This window comes from Mixophyes fleayi, chromosome 5 (assembly GCF_038048845.1).
Source record: "Mixophyes fleayi isolate aMixFle1 chromosome 5, aMixFle1.hap1, whole genome shotgun sequence".
Lineage (NCBI taxonomy): Eukaryota > Metazoa > Chordata > Amphibia > Anura > Limnodynastidae > Mixophyes > Mixophyes fleayi.
In genome coordinates this window covers 161,179,518-161,198,857 of record NC_134406.1, presented here as the reverse complement: position 1 = coordinate 161,198,857, position 19,340 = coordinate 161,179,518, and the positions used below count along the sequence as shown (strand labels likewise).

The window sequence follows — 19,340 nt, the reverse complement described above, 5'->3', positions numbered from 1 at the left end:
TTTTGTCACAGTTGATTGCGCTAAATATGGATGTGAAGCCACAGCAATCATTTTGAATAGTAATAGGGTTTACCCTAATTTGCTTAAGAGGTACAAATAACACTTACAAGAAAATTTAAATCATGCATATTTTTGGTGCACTTTTCAATTCAAAATGGGTTTCCAGAGGTCACCTATTCATGATTAATACAGGCCAGGCAGTTAAGGCTAAAATGGAGTAATAAGATGTATCTGAAAATTGGTTTGGATAATATCATCCTCATATTATACACAGTCAAAATACCACACTATTTCTCTTTTAAAAAATGTCCAATAACGTCCGAAAGCTTCATTTCCACAAAGTGCTATATAACACCTGCAGCTGAAATACTGCCAAAATGTCAGAGACGAAATGATTAGCTGCAAACATATTTATAATTGGTCAGAGGGAAGTTCTTGAATTGCAAGCCATGTATCAGGCATGGCAGTTCATCTTTTCTCACACAAGACGCTCATTTAGTTAGTGGTAGGTAGCAGATGCTGGCTTTATAACAGAGATAAATTACAGTTAGAGACTGTACTTCTCTATGAGCATACCTGAAATATCTCTACAGCATGCTAATTCAACACGTATACATTAACAGCTACCACTAGAGTGAAACATATATATATATATATATATATATATATAAAAAGACAATACCTTGCCAACATATTGATAGTCTGATCCCGTATACTCCTCAAGAAGAAAAAACTGATTCCACATCCAGCTCCTTTTAGAGCGGCTCCTTTCCATGTCATTGTCTTTGTTGGGTTGTTGGTCCTCTACCATTGGCTCTGTGCTAGTAGTAGTCCTTTCTGGCAGCGGAGTGGTAGAGCTTTTTTGGGACTGACTAACCCACAAAAAAAGTAATAACAAGCCTTTGAAAGTTCTCATGTTGCAGTAACAGAGATGTGAACAGAAAGCATACACGATTGACGTTTCTTTTATAATTCCCAAACTGGGTTATTTATGATACGGTATTCAGCATCTATCTTCCTTCTGTCCCATATCTAGGTCTCTGGATCTCAATGGATATCTGTAAGAAAATCCAAAAGAAATTATAATTTGACATTACTGGACCTACAACCATACAGTTAAACAAGCCATAAAACCAACTAAAACATGCATTGCCGCTTGTGTTCCCTCTGCGATGTTCACAGAGATAAAGAAAAAAATACATATAGTAAACATTCATGTAAGAAATATCTATATCCATATGAGAAAGATATATATTGCTATGTAATACCACCTTACATCAGGTGTAGCTTAGTCTTTGCTGAAGGGTGGGCTGCTATAAAGATGTTTCTAAATGTGGGCAATAACAGTGTTGTAAACAGTGAGAGCAAACAAATTATTTAAGGATGACAATCCTCTGTCTATTCATTGTAAAAGTGCACAATGAAAATGTGTAAAGAAGGTTCAAAAGTATGCCATAGCATAATATGTTGCCTGCAGGGTAGTTATTATTCTTTTTATTGATTAAACTCAGTGACGAGAAAACTGGGGTGCAATTTCACTGAAATATGTGGTGGTATGCATTGAGCAACATCTAAATAAATTCAAAGCCCTGACATTCAAAGTCATGATATTATAATCTACAATAAATCAAGATATCTTTTGGGATTGTGTTAATCTTTAAAAAGCTATTAAACAACGAATTTAGTATAATTTATTTTGTCCTTCAGCAGACACTATGAATGTATTATTAAACTCATTTTAACAATACCCTCCAGAGTGACCTATTTCTATTAAACACAGTGAAAGTGGGTGACCAGCCTTACACAAATCATTAATAAATTACAGTTTGTGGTGATGTCATGTGTTGCTAATCACAGAGGGTTAAGTATAACTAAACACAAGGAGGATATGATTATTACATTTTTTTTAAAAAGACAGTTGCTTGGTACTCGATGAAATGGAGTCTCAGCATTCAAGCAACACTAATAATTATGTTGTCTTTTTAAACCAGTTGGTGGGACATTTCAAATCTGTCAGAAATGGCAAGACAAGAAATGTGCAATTGTCTAGCACTGCAAGATTCTTCTGCTTCCCCTCAGTTCCTACTGCATCCTCGCTCTTTGCTTCTCTCTGCCCTATTATAACCACCATGACATTAATACATGCTGCTCTATTCTCCTAGGCACAATTACAGGAAAAAGAAGACAGTACGATGATACAATCTGCATGCTCTAGAAAATCAAACCACATGCTGCACGACATATATATATATATATATATATATATATATATATATATATATATATATATATATTTATATATTTATATCTATATATGACAAAATGACTCTAAAATGAAGTATATGCATGTATACATATGTTTATTTTAGCTCTGTGTATCACTTATATTTTTAAATATTATACTTATTTGCTGCCGTTGATATGACGCCCATTCTCAGCATTTAAACAAACTTGCAATTTACTGCTGGCAAAGGTAAAGAGTGTCAAGTGTCTGCCCAAGCGATTGGAAAATGAGACAGTACACAAGGGTTAGTGTATCCACAGGAACAGCAGAATGTCCTATTAGAAGCAACCAATTAATGACTATGACAGAAGCAACTGCAGTAGTGGTTGTATTTCCAGCACAGAAACATGTAGTTAAGCAGTTCCCAAGAAAACATCTGCTTTTTATTTCATTAGATGTGACTAATCAGCTACTACTTTCTGCCAACTACAGCAAGCTTCATAATTACTTACATTATTGTTACTGCCGGTTAATGTCCACCTAAGAAGTATACTAAATATTATAGCTCACTTAATTGGTAGAAGTTATAAATGACTGTTAGACAAATAAATAAAAAACTGAAAACCTTCCTAAACCAACTCATATAACCACACTTTTATTACAGAAAATGCTAGGAATTTTGTGGCATTTATTACCTGCTCCAGGATACTTACAGAACACGTACCAGACATATGTATCATGTGAGTGCAATTTTTTTCTCCAAATTATGTACGCATTGTCTATTAAATATTTTTATGTACAAAGGATTTAGCACATTCCTAATTAAGTATGGTTCAAGGGTAAGTAGGGAGATGGGAGAGAAAATGGTTTCTCTCCTAACAATCAAATTTATATGGGGCATACATACTCCAAGCCATACTCTGTTCATTTTCTTTTCACCTGTAAAGTTATTGGGAAATAATTATATATAAAACATTTTAGGAAGGCTGGCACAATTATAATGTCAGGAACTTTATAGGTTAATAAATCGTATTAATTCACTCATCCCATACACTTACAGGTCCTGTTAATACACTTCTAAATATACAATAGCAAAGATATAAAAAAATCAATATTAATATCTATGCAATGAAAATGAATAAAAGCCTGACTGTTCATGAGTAATCCATGCCGATTTCATATCTATAAGAAGTAGGTGATTTAAATATATAATCTATTATACTTATTATTGTTTATTTATAATGCGCCAAGATATTACTCATCGCTGTATGTTGATGGTATCATAATACAAACAAATTATGTGCAATAAAATTAAACAAAAGGTAAAGAGTGCCCTCCATAAAATGATAATTGAAGCTGATGGTGTAGAAAGTTCATATGGCTACTGCAAGATAGAAGCATTATCAGCCACGAATATTGAAGCAGCTATTGGTGGCTGATAATAGCTACTGGTGGTGTAGTTTGGTTGGAAAAAGAGAAGACAATGGAAGATAGTGACATGACATAGAAATTACTCATTGTAGCAATCTTGAGAAAAGCCTTGAAAAGGCTTTCTTCTTGTGCTGATATCCTCCTTTGGTTACCTACTAGCTTTGAGTAGCTGTGTGCTGAGTGTTTTGCTGTGCTATTGGATATTAGGTTATTGCTCTTATTGGGCTGCACAATAATTAAAGGGGCTTTAAAATTAAAATTGTGTTGTTATAAACCCTGTTCTGCTGTCATACTCATTGATAGATCAGCTCTCTTCCAATCAGGAGCTGGCAGTCATTTCTAGCTCTGAATCGGATCTACTACTCTGCACTACTTGTAAACAGCAGTGACCCCATACCTCCCAACTCTGTCCCACTATCTGACACCTTTGTCCTGCAGACCATAAAGTTGGGAGTGAATGGGTGCTTTGCTCACTTGCCGCTGGTGCACACGGAGGGGAGAGAAGTGGTTAAAGGGCAGCCTAGTTCTTTAGAAGCTTTAATTTCCCATTGTGACATGGCCACGCCCTCATCATGACGTGACCATAACCCCAGTTCCAGTTTATTGAACTCCAATGTTGGTAGGTATGTGACCCTACTGAATTGAGCAGATGCCTTCATATGTAAACCATGGAAATTAGCCTATTGTGTGTTTATCTATTATTTACATGTTCTTTACTATGTAGGAATTATACAGAAGATCATATGTAGCGATTATACAGAAGATAGGAAAATACATAAAACCTCTACCCAAAGCTAATGCTCTTTATGTATGTATATACTTCCATTAGACTGTAAATCCAGCCATAACCCTTTTCACTTTAGAAATGTCCATATTTTTTCATTTGAATTCATTTAGGCTGAATTAGGTAACGGAGATTAAAATCACTTTACATATTGGTTACTTGAATCACCTAATCTAGCCCATATTAGTTTTATAAGGAAAAATTAACCAGATTAATTTGCGTGGAGTGAAATAGGTCAAATTGGAACTCGTAGGCTCCACCAGCATTCTTGCTAACTTCCATGTATATTTTCACCATTGATGATATATGAATTTGTAATCTGTCTTGTTGGCTCCAATCACAAACCTCTCTAGGACCAAATATTACAAAGACATAAATACAAAAACTGCTGGGCATCACAGCCAGCTAAAGTCCCACCGAGCCAACAAGATGAGCTTCAACACAAAACACCTAATACCGCAATCTGTCAGAATTACGCATTCTGTACTAACTACTGTATGATGAATTCTACATGGAGCCAAACTAAGTGCTACCTTTGCCACACATTTCTCTGGGTACAGGAGCCACTGTGCAGCCAGACAGAGGGGCTGCATGGGTTACTATGGCTACAGTGATGACCTTGTGCCAGTTACACCTTTCTTATAAATAATTGCATCAGAAATTCAGTTTTGATTACATTTCCTATCATATTTTTTATGCAACATCTTCTCCCAGCATTATACAGCAATGCTGGCTATGCTATTGCATTGTAAATAAATGTTAAAAATAGTAACACTAAGTTGCTAAATTTGCTTTATGTTGGTTAAATAGAAAGCAAATCCCTATATTTTTACAATGTTTCTTTGAGTGAATCCTAAACACCTGAATACTTTCATCTACAGTCATATCACCTCTAGTCGCTGACCAAACTTGACTATTGCAGCACTTGAAAACTGCAATCCCTGTATGTTTGGTCATCTTCCAGACACTGTATAAACACTCACTACACGAAAAGACTGTAAAGGCAATAAAGTAAGTGGACCGCTGAGTTTTCTCTGCTTGAATAAACAAATACAATTATGTTCGACCTCTATTTTCTTTTCATATTACAATATATAGTGTGATTATACAAATCATCTTGTGAAAAGATATTTCTATAAGAAACGCCTCATTTGGTTAGTGGGGTAGTTGAAGGCTCCAAGCATTCAGCTAGCATTGTGTCATGCTGATTTGTAATGTTTCTTACGAGAAGCTGACTTCTTCACATAAAAGACCAATGCTAAGGTACAGACAGATGGCAGAACATCACTGTGCATGTGTTAGTTTGCTTTAAACCAATATACAAAGGGAGCAGAATGCAGATGTTACAGAGAAAAATCACAGCACAACGATATAAGCTTTGTTATATCTAGATGAAATGTAAAAACTAATTTCATTATTACCATTATTATTTAAATGTGTGGTTCAGTTTATCTATGTGATAATACACTGGTTCTCGGTCTTCTTCCCAGTGCTTATTCATTGCACTGTTAGTTGATATTCTTGCTGGAACTTAGGGACATTCATTGGAAATGGATTCTCCAGAATGGTATTGGGCTCATCCACAGTTGCACATTTTGTGTAGCAGAGGGGGGAAAAACAAGGCTTTTTACTGCCATTAGTCTGTCATTATGATATTTATGTATGAGTTTGTTGTGGCCACAGTACTATAATGTTCTGTACTTTCAATTCTTAACCAAAATATAAAATGCTGCATTTTTTATTTCTATATTTTTAAAGCTCAAAAAAATCTATACTTCAGGACGCCCCTGTTTAAGCTGCTACATAGTAAGTAATATTTTTCCAGATGCTAATTTAAGGCATTATAAAGGCTTCACAACTGGCAAAATGTGGAATGAAACATCCAACCTCATTCTGCTGTGTATGTTATTCGTGCTAATTATTAGCCTTTAAAATGAAAAGAAAATTGGTCACCTGTTCTTGTCTATTGGATCCCGTTTTTGACTACCCTGCGATATCTGTTTGCATGCTTGACCTGGACATGCTGTGGTATCTTCTCTGTAATTTATGTGTCTTTTCTATTTATGCCACAGTCCAATTGCTCTGTTTTCTGTATTTTCAACTGATTGTTCAAAATAAAGAATTATATTTTCAAAAAAGTGTAATGAACAAGGCATTGGTCACTAACTAAAAGATGTCATACATGTCGGTGTTGATAATTCTACAATTTAGCATTTTAGTATCTCTGCTTGTGTGTCACACAAAAATAGGTGCAGCATATAGCATTTATTGGCACATAAGTTCAATTAATTAATACCTAACCTGTGGGATACATCCCAAAAATGGGGCCAATGATGCTGTTTTTTTTTTCTTTGAAAGCTATTATTGAGGATTTTTAATGCCTAATTTCCTCAAAGTAATAGCTTAATGTAAGGTAAAATGTACCTGTAGACAACAGTAATATAATTAAAATAAATCAAAACTGGTTCCAAAAGCTGACTCTTAGGTTTTGTTTAAGCTCCAGATGGAAAGGTTAAGAGCATCCAAACTAAAACCAGGTAAAGAAGCAACAAGTGACCACTGCTTTGTTATAAACACATAACAGAAGATGTGCATAACCAATCTCCAAGTAAAATTACAGCTAGTTCTATCATCAGCATAGGTAGGGCTGTTAAAGTGTCATCCACACGCTCTTATCTTAAACGACAACTCTCCTCTCCCTTCTGTAGAATATTTTAGGGCCATTCAATGTTAACTTTGTTGTTTCCATGTTACCTTCCTTCGGATCATTGTATGCAGAAGCTGTAATAAAGTCAATGTAAGTGATACTGTTTAAGGTTGTCAAAGACAAGGTTAGTGGAAAAGCCACAACAGCTATCTAATCAGCTTCCTTTGACTCTTTATACAGCATTGAAGTGTGTTGACTTCTGGTGTAAACGTCAAGTAGTACTTCATCAGAAATATGAAAAATACACCACCACCGGCATGTTCTGCTCAAACAAAGGTGCCAATGTCTTTGACAATATTAGTTACATTTGGCACACTGTGCTGTGGTGCAAATCACCATTTGATATTCATAGTTCCTCACACGTTATGGTACGGGTAGCATTTATTGATGATTTTATGAGTGCATTTACAAAAGGGCATGTAAAGAATAAAAGAATATTTAAGGAAAAATTTAATTATGTTTGTTGAAAATGGATACAAGGAGACAGTCGGTGCAAAATTAATTTTATGGAACATAACGCACTAAAAAATAATAGAAATTGAAAAGTCAACTTCTCTGACTATTGTATGCATTTGTACTTTGCATTCAAAATTACTTAATTTGTAAAATGATTACAAATGTCATTTATTCTAGACGGTTGAAGCTTTCATATGAATAACAAGGAGGATTACTTGCTCCAGAAGTCTAAGCCTGTACAGTTATAGCCTCATTTATTTTACAAAACGGGAAATCAATTTAAAAAATCTGCAACATGGTCTCTGTAAACTCTTCTTAAAAACCCCACTGTTTTAAGTCCCAAACTATATCAAGGTTTCTGAAAATATAGTCATTGTAATTAAGCTAATTGCAATTGTCTAGCATTTTATATCTGTGAGAATCATACATTGCTAAATCAGTTCGGAAGTATTAGCTGGGTGGTCTTTTTTTTGTACAAGGCTGTCAAAGGTGATTTGCTACCACTCGCAGTCCCTGCTGAGCAAAGGGCTATTTGTTGGTGATGAATCACTTCTATGGAACAGAAAGTAGGGTCATGTAGGATCAATGTTAATGATAAAGTACAGTGTAAAGCAAAAAAAAAGGAAGAAAAGAGCTGTGATCATTTCCTTTAGTTACTTTAAGTTTCACCAACTACTTTCAAATGAACAGAATAGGTCAGAGATGTCCAACCTTGTCCAATATCTCTAGTCATATATTAGCTGGAATCTTATGATTTAACGAACATCTTTGGTATAGATAGATATAATAGTGCATGCAGCTCATGTCAAGGAAAAACCTGTACTGACATTAACTACCTTACCGTTTACTCAGCTACATCATGCAAAAATTAAATCTCACCCAATATTATAACATTCAGCTAGTCGTCAGCAAATACAAATATTTGATAAATCTAAGCTCATTGGGCAATATTTATTTGTTTATCGAAAATGTGAAAAAGCCATGTGTAAGTGCTTCCTAACGGCTGCTATATTAATACAGAAGGTAATTTGAAATATGCGCTGCTAATCAAGGGCACTTTTACTATTTCTTTTAATTAACAGTTACTTATATAGTGTATACATAGTCATGAAGCGCTTTACAGAAAATATTTAACCATTCACATCAGTCCATGCCTCAGTAGAGCTTACAATCTATATTCACAAACACAGGCACACAAGAATTAATTTCTTCTGAGGCCAAATAATATATCAGTATGACTTTAGAGAAAACTGGAGCGCCCAGAGGAAACCCACGGAAAGACAGGGTGAACTTACAAACTCCAGACAGAGAGGACCCTGGATGAAATAAACCCATGGCTTCTACACAATGTGAAGCAGCAATGCTAACAGCTGTGCAACCATGCATTCTTTTTCATCATTTAATCATGAGGTCATACTAGCACCTCTACATAGCAGCAGAACTTTCTGACAATGTTTGTAGTTAGGAAATTACCGTTGTGTCTGCTCCCAACTATGTACTTCCCCCCTATTCCCTCCTTCTTTTTTCTGTACTCCCTCCCCCCATACCTATAAAGCTTTAATAAAAATTATTGATGATTAAAAAAAACAGAATTTTCTGCATGTCGGTTTGGAGCATTAAGGTTTATGTTGACATAGAAGCAATTGTTGCTGTTCATTAGTCTGGAATGCATTATAAGTTTTCATACAATCTGAAGTCCCTCGTTCTACAGTGAGAAATATTAATTGCAATCTTCCCAGGAGTGGGCATCCCTGTTAAGATCAGATTGTAGGGAGCTCCGAGAAATTGCAAAGAACCTAAATCAGCATCCAGGGATCTATGGACCTCTGCCAGCACGGTATATGTTAAAGGTGATGACATTACCATTAGCAAAATAATAAATAAGTATGACTTTGATGGATGAGTAGCCAGGAGAAAGCCCCCGCAGTATAGCTTAGGTTTGCAAACTTGCAACTGAACCAAACTCTAAGAAACAAAAGACTGCAAGAATAATGTCCTCTGGACAAACAAGAACACAATGGAGTTGTTTGGTCTTCATGTAGAGCACCGTGTTTGGGGACAAATAAAAACAGCTTATCACCACAAGTACTTCATACCAACCATCATGCATGTTGGTTTACAAGTGATTTGGAGTTGTTTGTCAGCCGTAGGACCTGGATACCTCACAATTATTTAGTCCTCCATGACCTCCTCCTTATATCAGAGTATTTTAGAGGGAAATGTGAAGCCATCTATCTGATACCTGAAGTATGGCCAACACTGTAACATGTAAAATGACAATAATCCTAAGCACACTAACAAATCTACAAATAAATGGCTGATTGACTCAACACCATTGAGATGTTGTGGCTGTAACTTAGTAGAGCTGTGCATAAATTAATGCCCTTAATCATCAATGAACTGAAAGAGGGTTGTAAGGAGGAGTGAGACAATGATCTTTAATTACAATGTTAGGGACTGATAAGTACATTCAAAAAAAAAATTACTTCAAGCAATATAGGATTTATATTCTAATAACTAAAATTAATCAGATTTATTGCCATAACATAGATATTTTATAGTTATTTTGTGTCCTTTAAACGTGCCCATGTGGGCAATCCACACAACACCAATGAAATGACCCCAATACATGTGCACAATATGCCCAGGGAAAGAACCTCTGTTCCTTTGTAATGAAAAAAAAAAATGTTTAATTTACTCAGTATCTAATTATCATTAAAAAGCAAAGGTCAATAAAACATTTCACTGTACAAACTTTTTTATCTACAAGACTTTATAAAGCACACAAGGGCAACCCTGGTGATTGTAAGGCAGTTCCATTACAAAGTTAAGCGTTCTTGAAGAGATATTAAATTGCTTAAATGTTTGTTTTCCTCTAGATGATCAAAATTGAGATGTCCAGGAAATAAACAACTCAGCATCAATCTTGTCTTTCTTTCAAGATGAATGACTATGAGACTTTGTAAAACACAAGCTATTTGGAGGGATGCCCTTTGGCTTAGAAATCAATGCTTATCCTTTTCATATCCAACACATTATTATATCTTTCCGTTTTAATCTGCCTATTTTACAACACTTATCATAATAAACACAAGGATACAAAGCAATTTAGCAAGCAATCATAGCGACAAGTATAAAAGCAGATTGGTTGGCTTAGAGGATTATGACTAACGATGCTAATACATACTTCACTGTACACATTATTCACATGTGATAACTAACACGCATAAACCAATCTAGATAATCATTTTTGCAGTTCTGAGGTTTGTGTCTGTATTCAGTAATCTTGATGCTACATAAGCTCTAGTTTTATGGCTATTTTTCTGTATAAGTTGCTACAGTGGGAGATTCATTAATGTACTGTAACTGCCTTCATAAATTATACTCCATTAAATTGAATGACAGTTAGTGTGCAATTGTAGAGTGATTGTAGCTGTTGCTCTAACTTCAATTGCACCCTTTGCAGCATGAAAAAAGCAGGTCTCCTTTGCTTACAACATTCATTTATTACATAATTCAAATACGCCTACAGAGTGACATCATGTTAAAAATGATCACTAATATAAACCAATATTTTCACGTTAGACTATATCTATGAATTATCAAACAGAGAAGTAAAATTACTAAATTGTTTTCAGCAAAAATCTAATTAAATTTAACTTTGCACACGCAGAGATGTAATTTAAGCATGAGTCAGCTGATAAAATAATGATCTCGTTTAGATTATTCCAAAACAGTTATTTTTTTTTACCAACATTTCATTCATGTATAAATATATTGTGTAATTAATTAGGGCTAGACCATTATGTAATGTGTGTCCTGGCATATATCTATCTATCATTACAATAAGAGTTATAGCATTACACTGAATAAACTCCAATAAGGACTAAAGTATGTATACATAAGTAATAGACTACAGGTAAAATATAATTAATAAAATATTTTTGAGTAACTTTATTCACTAGTAACAAAATAATGATTTGCTATTGACCAACCATTAGGAAATAAACATTTATGATTCAATAATCTGTCAACCTATCTATATATTGTAAACCACTGTTGTTTTTATTCTCCAACATTTTATTTATTCATGCTTACTATTTTATATTTAATGTCACTCCTTTCCAGATATACAACAGCAATAAGCTACCAGCACAACGGGAGAGGGAGGAGAGAAAGGCAATTAATTCCATTTTGCAAACATACAAAGGTGGAGTTCCTTATACAGTTTGGCATATCAAAATGGAGGCATCTGTATGGGGCAACATTTTTAATATTCTGATATGGAGCTGGGGAAACTGGATGTTCATAAATTAGGCACATTTGTATGCCTCCTTTTATACAAACATTCAAAAATGAGATTTTGCTTTCCAGGATGAGATATGTAACTGAGATGTGAGGGGGTATAGAGGGTGTAACCTGGTTTGCAGGTGGTTGCAGAGTCATATTCCTTACTTTTAATGGAACACTTTTTCCAGGTGCAGGGAATGCAACTATTATGGAGCCCACAGAAAAGGGGTGCCCACCTTCACTGTCAAAGTCCCATATGTATGTAAGATTTTCACGACTGAGCTGTATGGGGGGCCCTTAACAAATTTTTGCTAAGTAGCACACAAATGTCTGGTTACGGCCCATTACAAAACAAATTACACGTAACTGAGGAGGAAAATAGTAAAGTTGAAATCAATTGAGGAAATACGCTGGTGCTATATAAATAATAATAATAATAATAATAATAATAATAATAATAATAATAATAATAATTAGTATAGGCTGGACTTTGAAGTGACATAATAACTTTTTCCAGAATGACCTGCACAAGTCTATGTAGAACATTTTCACGGGTACATTTCCAATAACAAGAATGTCAGCATGCTTCATGTTGTGTATGAGGCAGAAAGTTAGGCGAAAGTTGAAATAAACCACCAAATTGTGGGGCTTTCAGTGAAGGGCATTTACAAGGATAACTCTGACCTTCACCAAATTAGTATTCACATTCTGGAGTAAATCAATATTTTTTAGTAAATAGAGATTACTCTGGAAAAACTTTTCCAATTTAAGGTCAATATTGCCACACAATTATAGTATAAGCCTGTAATAATTCCAAAACATAATGGAGCATTTAGAACATTTTGGCGAGTCTTAGAAAGTAAGCCAGCTAAAAATGGCTTTCAATGTGGCTGTTTTTTAACCGAAATGTTGATGAATATGCAGTTAAATTGCTGAACTGTATTTGATTAGTTTACAGGATTATTCATGCATCTTTAATAGCTTGAAACACAGAAGTGAATCATGTATACATATTATAGAGGCAGTGTTCTAAGAACAGCTGGTCTTGTCAAAAAAAACAGATCTAAGCAACATTTTGTGAAATTTGTTGCTCAGGGTCTGAAAATTTACGATTTTTAATTTTACTTTATGTTAATAATATTTATGATAAGTTTTTTGTGCAACTACTTGTATATTCACAAACCTCTTCATTTTTTGTTTATTTATACACATTTCAAGTTCTCGATGGTCTAAATTTGAGTTGGCAGTAAGCCATGGTAGAATGTGCAATTTTGCACCTTGGCAAAACTAGCTTGTGCTGCAGGGGAAGAACGTGTAAATGACAGGACAAATATAGAGTTGGGAGTTGAGAGGAGATGAGCGGAGTAAGGGCAATAATTGCAAAATAAGGTAGAATAGAGCTATGTCTAGTTTTGCAGACCAGTACAAGAATTGGAATTTGTTTTGCAGAGCAAGATTATTGAAATTAGATAATGAGAAGGAAAGGGAACATTTTTATGGTTGTTACTTTCTGTGTTGAGTGGTTCACAGTCATTTCAACACTGCAAAAGGACTTGATTTTTGCACTAACTATAACTTGGAGAATATTGGGTCTTGCTCTATTCTTTAAATGGGACATGTTTTGCACCTTACAGTTGCACTACAGAGAAAGGCATGCCTAGGCACATATTGCCCAAACCTTCCGACACACAAAAGTGTCACATGTAATAAGAGCAGTTCTGAAGTCCCATCACATGATTATTAAAGCCATTACTGAAGCTAAACAGAACAGTATTTTAAGAGAAAAACAGAAAAGTTTACTCTTACAAAAAGGGTGATTCTAAAGTGTTAGGTGGCTGAACTTAATGTGACATTTGCACTTTTGTACAGTGGGTCTCTTCACAATCTTCCAATTATCTGCCTGCCTAGATGCACTTGTATTCTGTAGAGGTATCTCCTAAGAGCAGAGAGTAGTGGTTTAACATGATATGTGCTGAACGCACCATATGGGCACATGGGAGCAAAACCAAGGTAGTTGTGCTGCTCATCCTTTGCATAACTGTGTATCAGGTCCACTGTTCCACCTTCTACTTAGCCTTACTATTTTCAACAGAAACCAACATTTGGGAAATGGAATATGTTATATGGCATGTGAGGGAGACCCTAATAATTTGCATACTGTAATTCCATCATGATTCAAACCTGTCTCTCCCATTTTTCCACATACAACTCAACCTCAATATCAGAGTCTCTTTCAGTTTATAACTAACAGCTTGGCTTGGCTTGGCATACAATCAAGCATACAGCCATGGCATCTCCATAGTCAAACATTAGTCTTAGAATGGGTCATACTGATGAACTCAGTGACTTTTAAACTGCCAATGTCCTAGAATCCAACCTTTCGAACAAGTCAAGTTCATGAATGTTACCCCTACTTGAGCAGCCTCGGGCAACTGTAAGTTCTGCTATTGTGAAGTGGAAATGTCTAGGACAAGCAACAGCTCAGCCGCAAAGCGGTAGGCCACATAAGCTCACAGAATGGAACTGCCAAGTACTGAAGCACATACCACATAAAAATTGTCTGTCCTTGGTTGCAACGCTCACTACCAAGTTCCAGACTGCCTCTGGAAGCATCGTCAACACAACAACAGTTTATTGGAAGCTTCATGGATTAGCTGCCCATGGCCGAGCAGCCGCACGCAAGCCTCAGATCACAATGAGCAATGGAAAACATCGACTGGAGTGGTGTAAATCACACCGCCATTGGACATAGGAGCAGTGGAAACACATTCACTGTAGTGACAAATCCCATTTCACCAACGAATCTGGGTTTGTTGGATACTAGGATAACACTACTTACCCGAATGTGTCCTGCAAACTGTAATGTGTGGTTGAGGAGGAATAATTGTCTGGGACTATTTTTCATGGTTCGGCCTGGGCCGCTCAGATCCAGTGATGGAAAATCATAATGCCACAGCATATAATGACATGCTAGAAAATTCTGTGCTTACACTTTTGGCAACATTTTGGGAAAGGCACTTTCCTGTTTAAGCTTGACAATGCTCCTGTGCACGAACCAAGGTCCATAAAAAAATGGTTTCCAGAGTTTTGTGTGGAAGAAGTTGACTGGCCTACACAGAGTCCTGACCTCAGCTCCATCAAATACCTCTGGGATGAACAGGAACATGGCTGAGACCCATGCCTTACCTACCCATCACCCAATATCAGTGCCGACCTCACTAATGCTCTTGTGACTGAATGCCTTCCCAACTCCATATTAATGCTTATGGATTTGGAATGAGATGTTCAACAGGCACATATGGATGTGATGTTCGGATGTCCACATACTTCTAGCCCTGTAGTGTATGTGCAACCTTAAATTTAGAGTAAAGAAGCACATACAATGGCAATCATTACCATCAGCTCACAAACTGCACGTCTTGCAGAATTTGCTCTCAGCATGAAGCAAATATAACCCAAAATAAAGCGCAAGTGGTGTGCTTAACTTGTGTCTGTATGTCCTTACCGCACTGCACTTGTTTGTGAAGGCCCTTAATCTGCCTCTCAAAAGAGCCGCATATAGTATCTGCAGTTTACAATGTTGTCACAAGTTGTGCACATGCACAGTGCGAAATTCTGCACTGTAAACTTAAAGAGCAAATAAATGTACGTGCAACTCTACTTCAACCTGCTTATGTACAATTTAACAGCTTGATTGACATATGTGTGTGGGTAAGTGTGTATGTGTTGGGGGAGATGCAGCTAAGCAATATTAGCTATATGTAAATGTGTAAGTTCTGAAAAGCAAAGAGCTTTACACAATTTGAAAAAGTTTATGTCGGTATGCACTGCTTGTAATCTCATTCCAATCATACAGCCCTGTGAATACTGCATGATGTCACTTGTCTCTAGAAACAAGCCATAATAATAGGTCATATTTCTCCTTTACAAGCTGGATTCTAATCACTTTTTGGATGTAAGTGTATTAAATTTAGAGTTTCGTAAAATACAATTTCTTAATGTACTGTACTTGTTAGAGACAAACTTGATACGTAATTAGCAGCACTACTATGAAATGTTATTGCTAGTTTTAGATTAAGGCTCACAAATAAGTAGCTGACTGCAACAGTTAAAAGCACTTTGCCAGAAATTAGAATCACGGACACGGATTTCCAGGATTTAGCAGAAATATAGATTATTTAGAAGAAAGCCACAATATATATATATAGGAATAGTTTACTGTCTGGAAATATGAGGAAACATGTTTTTGCATTATGTATGCATTAACACATACATAGTGCTGTCATAATCATAGATATTCAATATACAGAAACATCAACAGTGCAACATTTATACTGATGAAATGACATTTGCAAATGTAAATTTAGTTTTCCATACAACAAGCTATTTGCTCTGTTAATGTTGCAAAGTGACTTTATTCATATACAAATGACTGCTAGTCTAGCATTACATTTTCTTTAATCTGTGCATACATGACAACATTTGCATTTATCCTACACACAAAAGGATAGATGCTAAGAGCTGCATCCAGCAACCCATACATGGGAAGTAGCACTTGGCAATTGGTCAGTATTAAACAACAGGAACATTGTCGTCAGGAATAAAAACTTCCAGGCACAAATCTTTATGCATTACCAACTAGGAAAATATCTGAGTTATGTGCCACTATCCCATAGCCAGAGCCCTCTCTTCCTCTCACAAGCGATGGCGGCTTGTGGTTGGTCCTCCACTCACACATCCCTTCTCTGCCATTTAAAAGTGGTGAATGAAATTTATTTGCTGATTCTATCATACAAAATCAGCAAAGCTCCAGATAAAAACAGCTGCACTTAGCAGCCCAAGGCTTCCGTGTAGGGGAAGGAGCCATGTCAATAAAATATTTGTCTAGGTGGTAATGCTAGTTTAAAATTTTGGGACTTTCTCTGAAAAAGGTTAATTGGCAAATATGCCATTGCTGACAAAATAAATCTATTGACATTTATAATAGATGCTATATAACGTGTTTTTATCTTCTGTAAACCAATTTATTGATTTTATAAAATTCAGTGAGTAAAAAAGTAGAGATGTAATAAATGAATTAGTTAGTTCTAAAGAGCTAAACCTGGTAATACGTATTAAATATGTCATGTTACAAATTAGCGAGTTATTGTAAAGAATCCAATAATTATTGTTATTCATAAATAAATATAATGCTTACTTTAAAACTGTATCTCCATATAAGTTTGACAACATATTAAAATAATGTCTACCTAAAGGATCTGTCATATTGTCAACCCAACAAACCATGGTTCTTTGAAAACATCAAGTAAGGGGACTGAGTGCAGAAATACATTTTAGCAATTTCTTCCACATTGCTTCCCTCAAAGTTTTAACACCGTAAAATAAAGACGTTTCTGAATTAAATTGATAGAATATTGTATCTGTAGATATTGCAATGTGTCCTTTACCATTTAAATTGTTTAAACGTTTTTGTAACTTGTGACTGACATTTTCATACAGAAAAAGTTGTTTACAAAAACATGCCTGAAATTCTTGATCATAAACATGGCACCATTCATAGATCTTTAGAGAAACTTTAGGAGATGTAGCATATTGGCTCCAACATGTTGGCATATGCACATTAGTAATAATTGGAGTGCTGGGATATTCTGGAATTTTGAAACAAGCATTATAATTAGCAACAAACGAACCTGAATTGCTTAATGTTTATTACCAATAAATCTGGACTGAGCTTGCTTTCATTATTTTATCCTGAAAAATCACAGAGGAATGAAGAGTTGGTAATGCATGGTATAAAATACATACATATTCATACAGTGAGCCTACACAAAATACTCAAGAGGACAACTTCAACTGAATTTACCATACACCTGCTTTTCCAACCTGCCCATCTGAAGCTCATGGGAATCTTGATAGTATGGAACATTGGCCACGCTAGAAGCGTATTTAATAATGATATTGGTATTAGAGGTATGTGGGGACATTGCTATATTACAGGAATATTGTAATGAAAAGGCCTATGGTATAAAACAATAGCATATACTGAATATTTTATCTTGTATAGAAACTAACTTTCAAACCCTATGGCGCAATGTACGTCAAACATAATAACTCTCACAGACAAAATATGTGTGTGTGTGTGTGTGTGTGTGTATAATATATATATATATATATATATATATATATATATATACACACACACATACACACACACACATACATATGTGCACACACATGTACATATATCTTTATATGTGAATCTCAAAAAACAAATGGTACATATACCCTGAATGGAAAGGAATAATGCAATACAGAACAGCTGATAACAGATTAAGATGAGTCAAGTTTGCAGCTGTTAGGGGCTGTGTAAACCACCGAATGATTTGCCTAAGCAAAAAAACAGGAAACATTAGCGCTGAAGATGGCTCAAAATTATAGTAAAAACAATAATAATTATATGGCATTACATATCCCAGGATACATCTTTTTCAGCCTTGGTTTTTATTATGATATTGATTTTATATATGTTTTAATATTTGAATAAATGATATTGTTTGTTTATTGCAAGCTCACTGTGCTCATATACATTATTACTTTTCATTCTTTGGGGGGTATTCAATTGTCGCGCAGAAAAACCTTCACTACGGTAATTTTCTCGCTGGATTTCAGCTCGCAGCCCCCTGAGCCATGAGCTGAAATCCAGCTAACTACTACCGTTAGTTTTTACGTGGTGGGGAAACGGCACAATTGAATATGCCCCTTTGTTTGGCAGCATGGTCAGGCGGTCTAATTACTTTTAATATTATTTTGAGCAATCTTCAGTGCTGTTTTTCCTTTTTTTGCTTGCACTGAATATTTTATCTATGTAGAATAGTTTATGACGGTATGGGAGATATAGGTGAAGATATATGTAAATTATATTTGTTTACAATGTTGATTCATTGATAATGATATATCCATACTTGCCAATATTTTAAATCTCTGCTCCAGGAGATCCTGGACCAGAGGTCATGTGACGGTGGTAAGAGGAGGTGTGGTGACACTATTGCATCACCGTAGATTTGGTCCTTATAAGAAATGCTAAAATTTACGGCATTTCAAAGCATGGGGCTAGGCAAAATCACATAATTAAGCCCCACCCCATCTCGCCTGCTCTGGGAGTCCGGGAGGACTCTCCTAAATTCGGGAGCATCCCGGAAATTGCGGGAGAGTAGGCAAGTATGGAAATACCTAGAGTTAAGTGTACATGGAAATGGAATCATGACATTTTACTCACCTTCCATGAAGGCTCTGCTTACTGTTTACTGCCTAGCAACACATGTAGAGAGAGGATGTGTACCTTTTAAGCCAAACATTTCCATTGATACTCAACAAGCATGCATGCTTTCAAACTGGTGTTTTATTTAAGTATTGGGTTACGAACACTATAACAAATGCAATTTTTTTTA

The 19,340-nt window shown here is 35.5% G+C and overlaps 1 protein-coding gene across 1 annotated transcript in view; it reads right to left on the bottom strand.

The window, feature by feature from the left end:
• LOC142158712 (cadherin-6-like) overlaps positions 1-19,340 on the bottom strand; it is a 244,776-nt gene that overhangs the window by 148,649 nt on the left and 76,787 nt on the right. The window contains exon 2 of the mRNA XM_075212933.1: positions 683-1,058. Coding sequence (XP_075069034.1) covers positions 683-916 — 234 coding nt within the window. The 5' untranslated portion in view covers positions 917-1,058. The remainder of the gene's footprint in view (positions 1-682; positions 1,059-19,340) is intronic.